This window comes from Mustela lutreola, chromosome 1 (genome assembly GCF_030435805.1).
Source record: "Mustela lutreola isolate mMusLut2 chromosome 1, mMusLut2.pri, whole genome shotgun sequence".
NCBI classification, from domain to species: Eukaryota; Metazoa; Chordata; class Mammalia; order Carnivora; family Mustelidae; genus Mustela; species Mustela lutreola.
The window spans coordinates 194921908-194929601 of record NC_081290.1 but is presented as its reverse complement, the minus strand read 5'-3'; the positions used below and the strand labels follow the sequence as shown (position 1 = coordinate 194929601).

Genomic DNA, 7694 nt, shown 5'->3' with positions numbered 1-7694 from the left:
GAGCCCGGCCTCATGCGCTCTCGGGTGTGCTGGCGGCTCAGGGACCAAGACCTGGTTTCTCAGCCGCATTCTCTGGCTCAGTGCCAGGGGAGGCTGTCCTGGGACCAGGGCCTTAGACCCCTGTCCCTAGCCACCGCAATTCCCACAATTTCCCCACGTGATCCTTTGCTCTTTTTGAGTGCTTTCAGCGAGACTCCAAGTTAATGCTGGTCCCCAGATGCAGATCACTCTCGTATTGGGGTATTACTTTCCAGTCGGTCGCCTCTGGTGGCTACCTCCCCCTTTTGTTTATCTTCTGATATCAGTCCCACGTTCCCACTCTGCTTTACCTGCCCACTGGTGTCTTCTGCACCTGTAGAGATCCAGACGTGTATAATTCTGATCTCAGGCTGATTTCATGGGTGATCGGAGTTCTTTGGTAGGTAATCAGCTCACTTTAGGGTACAGGTTGAAACGGCGCCTCCTCCTACTTCCCCGCCATCTTGTCTCGCCCTCCAAATCTTTGGATTTTCTATGTGGAGTCCTTTGTCATCTGCAAATAGTGAAAGTTTGACTTCTTCCATGTAGATTTGGATGCCTTTTATTTCTTTTTGTTGTCTCATTGCTGAGGCTCCCTTTGAGGATGATATTAATTGTGGATTTTTCATATATGGCCTTTCTGATATTGGGGTGTTTCCTCTAAGCCTGCTTCCTTGAGGCTTTTGATCATGGATGAATGTCAAATACATTTTCTGCAACTATTGATATGATCATATGGTTTTAATCCTTTCTTTTTTTAATGTGCTGTGTCATATTCATTGATTTTTCAAATATTAAACTACCCCTGCAGCCCAGGAATACATCCCACTTGATTGTGGTGGTGATTCTTTTCATGTACTGCTAGATTCAATTTGATAGTTTTTGTTGAGTATTTTTGCATCCGTGTTCATCAAGGATATCAGTCTATAGTTCTCTTTTTTAGTGGAGACTTTGTCTCTTTTTCCTATCAGGGTAATGCTCGCCTCATAGAATGAATTTATAAATTTTCCTTCCATGTCCATATTTTGGAATAGGTTGAGAAGTATAGGTATTAACTCTTCTTTAAATGTTTGGCAGAATCCTCTGGACTTTTGCTTTTGGGGAAATTTTTGATTATTGGCTGAATTTCTTTGCTTGCTGTCAGTGTATTCAAGTTTTCTATTTTTCCTGTCTCAGTTTTGATAGTTTATACCTTTCTAGGAATATATGCTTTTCTTCTTGGTTGTCCAAGTTATTGGCATATAGTTTTTCATAATGTTCTCTTATAATAGTTTATATTTCTGTGGTGTTGTTATTTTTTCTTTTTCTTTTAGGATTTTACTTACTTGGTTCCTTTTTCTTTTCTTTTATACAAATCTGGTCTGGGGTTTTACAATTTTGTTAATTTTTTCCAAAAAACTAGCTCTTGGTTTCATTGATCTGTTCTACTGTTTTATAGCTTCTCCCCCCCATTTATTTATTTATTATTTAATTATTATTTGAATTATTATTGAATTATTTAAATTCAATTAGCAAGTGTATAATACATCATTTTTTTGATATTTGTAGTTTCTATATCATTTATTTCTATCTAATCTTTATTATATCTCTTCTTCTGCTAGCTTTTGTCTTTACTTGTTCTTCTCTTTCTAGCTTCTTTAAGTATAAGGTTTGGTTGTTTATTTAAGATTTTTCTTGCTTCTTGATGTAGACCTGTATTACTATATACTTCCTTCTTATGACCACTTTTGCTGTATCCTAAAGGTTTTGGATTGTCACATTTTCATTTTCATTTGTTTCCATATATTATTTGATTCATTTTTTATTTTTAGGTTGACCCATTCATTGTTTTGTAGCATTTTTTTTACCTCCGTGTATTTGTGGACTTTCCAAAAAATTTTTTTTGGGGGTTGATTTCATGCTTCATATAATTGTGGTCAGAAAATATGCAAGGTGTGATCTCAGCCTATTTGTACTTGTGGGTGCCTGATTTGTGACCTAGTGTGTGATCTACTCTGGAGAAAGTCCCATGTGCACTTGTAAAGAATGTGTATTCTGTGTTAGGTGAAATATTCTGAATATATCAGTTAAGTCCATCTGGTCCAGAGTGATTTTCAAATCTATTGTTTTCTTATTGATTTTTCGCTTAGATGATCTATCCATTGATGTAAGTGGGGTGTTACAGTTCCCTTTTATTATTTATTTTTATCATTGAGTTTCCTTATGTTTGTTATCAATTGATTGATATATTTGAGTGCTCCAATGTTGGGGCATAAATATTTACAATTGTAAGATCATTGTTTGATAGACCCCTTGATTATAGTATTGTGCCCTTCCTCTCATGTTACAATCTTTTGGTTTAAATCTAGTTTGTCTGATAAAAGTATTGTTATCTGGCTTTCTTTTTTTTTTTAAGATTTTATTTATTTATTTATTTGTTTATTTATCTATTTATTTATCCGGCAGACAGAGATCACAAGTATGCAGAGAGGCAGGCAGAGAGACGGGGGGAAGCAGGCTCCCCACCGAGCAGAGAGCCTTGATCCCAGGACCCTGGGACCACAATCTGGGCAGAAGGCAGAGGTCTCAAGCCACTGAGCCACTCAGGCACCCCCTCTGGCTTTCTTTTGATCTCCCTTTGCATGGCAAATATTTCTCCATTCCCTCACTTTCAATCTTAAGGTGTCTTAGGTCTAAAATGAGTCTCTACAATGAGGCAGCATATAGATGGGTCTCAATTTTTAAATTATTTATGACACTTTATTATGTGCTTTGATTAGAGCATTTAGTCCATTTACCTTCAGAGTTATTGATAGATATGAATTTAGTGCTATTTTATTACTTGTTTGTCATCATTTCTGGAGATTTTCTCAGTTCCTTTCTAGTCTTTGTCACTTTTGGCCTTTCATTCCTAGTCAGAGTCCCTTATAATATTTCTTGCAGTCCTGGTTTAGTGGTCATGAACCCCTTTAGGTTTTGTTTGTCTGGGAAATTCTTTACTCTCCTTCTATTCTGAATGATAACCTTCCTGTACAGACTCTTCTTGCCTGCAATTTTTACCACTCAGTATGGAGAATATATCATGCCACTCCCTTCTGGCTTCCTAAGTTTCTCTTGAGGGATCCACCGCTATCCTTATCCATGTTCCTTTGTAAGTTAAGGGCTTCTTTTGCGTTGCTGCTTTTTGAATTTATTTTGATAAAGTCTTTAAGATTTTATTTATTTATCTGACAGAGTGCGAGAGAGATCACAAGTAGGCAGAGAGGCAGTTGGGGGGGTGGGAATCAGAATTTCTGCTGAGCAGAAAGCCTGATGCAGAGCTTGATCCCAGGACTCTGAGACCACGACCTGAGCTGAAGGCAGAGGCTTAACCCTCTGTGCCACCCAGGCATGCTAATAAAGTCTTGTCTTAAAGAACTTCTTTAGGCATTATTTTTTGGCAACTGTATGATGATAATAATTTGGTAATATTGAAAAATGATATATTTAGGCATAGAGACAAGACTGCTTCAATCACCAGAGGTATTATAAAGTATAATGATTGATTCAGAACCAGATATCACAATCATAATTCAAGTTTTCAGGAGATTCAGCAGTCAGTAAATTTGTGTTGAGTCCCCGAATACAGATTTAGAGCATCTTACATATCTTCTGCCTAGATAAACATGAACATTAGTATATACCTGAGTCTAAAGGTAGATGTCAGTTTAACTCAGTTAAGTAAACTGGGGAGTGGATAAGAAGTTGATCCTTGATACATATATATCTTAGATATATGCATTATGCAATTCTTCTGGGTTTTACCTCTATAAACAGGTCACAGTATTGGGAAGTTTCTATGATTTGGAAATTTTTTCAGCCTCCACCCCACCCCCCACCCCCAATTATGCTTTCTGGTTCTTTCTCACTCTCCTACTAGGGTTTCTGAAATGCATATATTTTTTCTGAAATGCATATATTGATCCACGTGGTAGCATCCAATAAGTCCCTCAGGCTTTCTCCACTATTTTTCATTCATTTTTTTTTTTTTCATTTTGCCCTGCTGACTGAATAGTTTTCAGTGACCTTTAATCAAATTCAATGATCCTTTCTTTTGTTGATATCATTTGATCTCGAACCCCTGTGCTGGGTTTTTGTGTTTTTTTTTTAGTCAGATATTGTATACTTGAGCACTATGATTTCTGTTTAATACTTTTAAGTTTTCTGGCTTTATGTTGAAATTTTCTCTTGGTTTTTGTATTGTTCTCTGATTCCAGTGAACATCTTTATGACCAGTTATTTTGAATTCTCTGACAGATAAATCACATATTAGAACCAGTTTATGGAGATTTCTCTTATTCCTCTTTGGGAAGTATTTCAACTTGCCTTCATTTTCATTGATTCTCTATGCTGGTGTCTGCACATTAGACAAAACACCATCTATCACAATATTCATGGATTGGCCTTAGATTGGAGAAGGTACCACCAATAAACCTGGTTAGAGACTTTGGAGGCCTCTCAATTTTGTGTAGTCTAAACCCCTTTGTTTGTTCTTAGTTGCACCTCTTCTCCCTCCCTGCCATGCCCCCATGCATCCAAATTGTGCCTGGTTCTGTCTGTGTTCTAAAACAAGCAAGACTGAAGAAATTCATCAGATAGCTCACAGATAAGTTATATTATTGCACACATAAGGAAGGGCTTTTAAATTACTTGTTCTATACTGAGCCAGGGGAATGAGCTCTGGTGACTTCCAGTCTATACCACCACTTTTTTCTCTTTCTCCATATGCCAATAAAACATGTTGGGTCCTGTACATGCAGTGTTTGCTCTCTGACACTGACTATCTAGAAGCCAGTCTTCTGGACACACCTAATAAAAGTTGGGGCATTGGATATATGGTGCAATTCTTTCCCTCCTCATGGAGAAACCAGGAACTGGAGGGTTTTATCCCAATTTGGAGGTGCTGTGCAAGGGAAAATGTTACAATAAGAGGATTTCCCTAAAAGTTCCAATGTGATAGATACATTCTTTTACAGGGAAGAGGACTACCTTAGATATTACCTGGATTTCTTATAAAGGGAATACGTACCTGAAACATTTCTGAATCACTGCATTCATGAAGGGTAGGAAGCTTCTAGAGCTTCTTCCACCATATTACCTACCTGGAAATGGGAATTTATTTTTGGCTCCTCTTTGGAGATGTTATTCCCTACAGTGGAGGGAAATCTTGAATAAAAGTTTGAGTCCCTAAAGAATTAGAGAGACATTTTGGTCCTTTGTGTAAATACATCCCCTCAATGCCCTATTACCCCAGAAACCATTCCCTGTGGAAGAGGCTGACAAACTTCTGTCCTGTTTATAACTGAGGACATTATATCATTACCCTCACCTTAAGTCTTCTCTGATTTACCACATGGCAAAAATGATGACAATAAAGGCCATTTATTTTTACCTGCCACTTAAGAGGACTCATAATCAGAAATTGTTGTCTGTGGTTCAGAAGGATTTCTAAGATAAGCGTGGACTCTGTCCTCATAGACTCAAAGGAAGAAAAGCCACAGAGACTAAATCTGCCCTTTAAGGACCACAGGGGTAATACTGGTAAGGAAGGACCAAGGTGTTTTTGCCTAAGGAGGTGAGTTTCTGAATTCCAGTTATATTCATGCCTTCCTTTTGTGATGAAAGCTCAGGGATCTAAGATATGCCAATTTCTATTTGTTTGTTTGTTTGTTTGTTCATTTATTTATGTTATGTTAGTCACCATACAGTACATCATTAATTTTTGAGGTAGTGTTTCAAGATTGCTTTCCAGTTTTTGCAGTCCTCAGACTCAGATTAAATTGGTAGAAGGACCTGCTTAGGGGAGAGTGGTGGTACAGGGAAGGTTTGGAGACATTATTAGGTTTCAAGAATGCAATTTACTGGTCAATTTCATTGACGGTTACTTTATGATGTGGGGCAGGAATTTAAACTCTTTGAGGCTCTGAATCTTTAGTTCAAAATAAGAAACAAAATTCTTCATTCCCACTGCACAACATCCAAACCCCATTAGAGGTCAGCACCGGGTTGGTGGGGTTGCCGCCTCCATTTTACTGCTTTGGTGAGGGGTCACATGGTCAAGGAAGTGAAATGAGAGAAGGTGATTCTCTCCTGGTCCAATCTTCTCCCTTAACCTTTGGTTTTCACAGCAGTCTTGTTGGCATATGGAAGCATTGGCCTTCATACTGTAGGCCAGGTTTTGAATGTCTTTGCTTATACAGTATATCAAGACTATAATAAAGGAATGTCCATGTCACTAGATTCATGATGATGACAAAGCAGATTCTGTGGGTCCAGGTTGGGCTAGTCTCAGACATTTCCAGTACAAACCCAACTCCTGTGAGAGGAGATATAGTGGGAAATACTGAATTATTTTCTTTGTAACAGTTTTCTCCTGTGTTCACAGATCCCTTTGAGAAGAATGGCTTCTGGAAATGCTTCTTTTGTGACCAAATTCATTCTTGTGGGGCTAACAGACCTACCAGATCTCCAGCTCCCTCTGTTCTGCCTGTTTCTAGTCACTTACATGGTCACTGTGTTGGGAAATTTGGGTTTGTTGACCCTAATCAAGCTGAATGCACATCTGCACACCCCCATGTACTTTTTCCTCTTCAATTTGTCCTTCATAGATCTCTGTTATTCTTCTGTGTTTACACCCAAAATGCTGATTAACTTCACATCAAAGAAGAATATTATCTCCTACAGGGGATGCATGACCCAGCTTTACTTTTTCTGTTTTTTTGCTGTTTCTGAAGCTTATGTGCTGACATCAATGGCCTATGATCGCTATGTGGCCATCTGTAACCCACTCTTATATAATGTTGCCATGTCTCCCAAAGTGTGTTCCATCCTTATACTTGGTTCATACTTGGTGTCATTTTTGGATGCCATGGCTCACACTGGATGCATGCTGAGACTGACCTTCTGTGATGCAAACACCATCAACCATTATTTGTGTGATATCTTCCCTCTGCTCCAGCTCTCCTGCACCAGTACCTACGTGAATGAGCTGGTGGTTTTCATTTTAGAGGGTATCAATGTGATTGTGCCCACTATTACCATCTTTGTCTCTTATGGTTTCATCCTGTCCAGCATCCTGCGCATCAGCTCCACTGAGGGCAGGTCCAAAGCCTTCAGCACGTGCAGTTCCCACATAATTGCTGTTTCTCTCTTCTTTGGATCAGGTGTGTTTATGTATCTTCAACCATCTTCTGCTGGGTCTATGGATGAGGGAAAAATCTCCTCTGTCTTTTATACCAATGTGGTTCCCTTGATGAACCCTTTCATTTACAGCTTGAGAAACAAAGACATTAAATGTGCTGTGAGAAAAACTTTCAGCAAGAGACAGTTTTGATCAACAGTGTCTGTCTTTGTAGTTTGTTATACATGGGGGGATTCTGTGTGCTTAAATAAAATACTTGATGTGGCAGTCTTCTTAGTATTTTTTCCTAATATGTTAAAGGATATTTGAGTCTCACAATTTATTTTTATTCTTTATATAATAGGTCTTTTAGTTTTCCTCACCAATAGCAGAATATCTTCTCTACCTTTTTTTTTAATTAAATTTTTTAATTTTTTATAAACATATATTTTTATCCCCAGGGGTACAGGTCTGTGAATCACCAGGTTTACACACTTCACAGCACTCACCAAAACACATACCCTCCCCAATGTCCATA

The 7694-nt window shown here is 38.3% G+C and overlaps 1 protein-coding gene across 1 annotated transcript; it reads left to right on the top strand.

The window, feature by feature from the left end:
* Nucleotides 1–6427: 6427 nt before the first annotated feature.
* LOC131820571 (olfactory receptor 8B8-like) lies at nt 6428–7369 on the top strand. The gene has a single exon (XM_059156252.1). The coding sequence runs from the start codon at nt 6437–6439 to the stop codon at nt 7367–7369; it is 933 nt and encodes a 310-aa protein (XP_059012235.1). The 5' UTR covers nt 6428–6436.
* Nucleotides 7370–7694: the final 325 nt, after the last annotated feature.

Bases quoted from the DNA above. Each gene is read 5' to 3' on its own strand.
- LOC131820571 (XM_059156252.1), top strand. From the start codon at position 6,437: ATGGCTTCTGGAAATGCTTCTTTTGTGACCAAATTCATTCTTGTGGGG.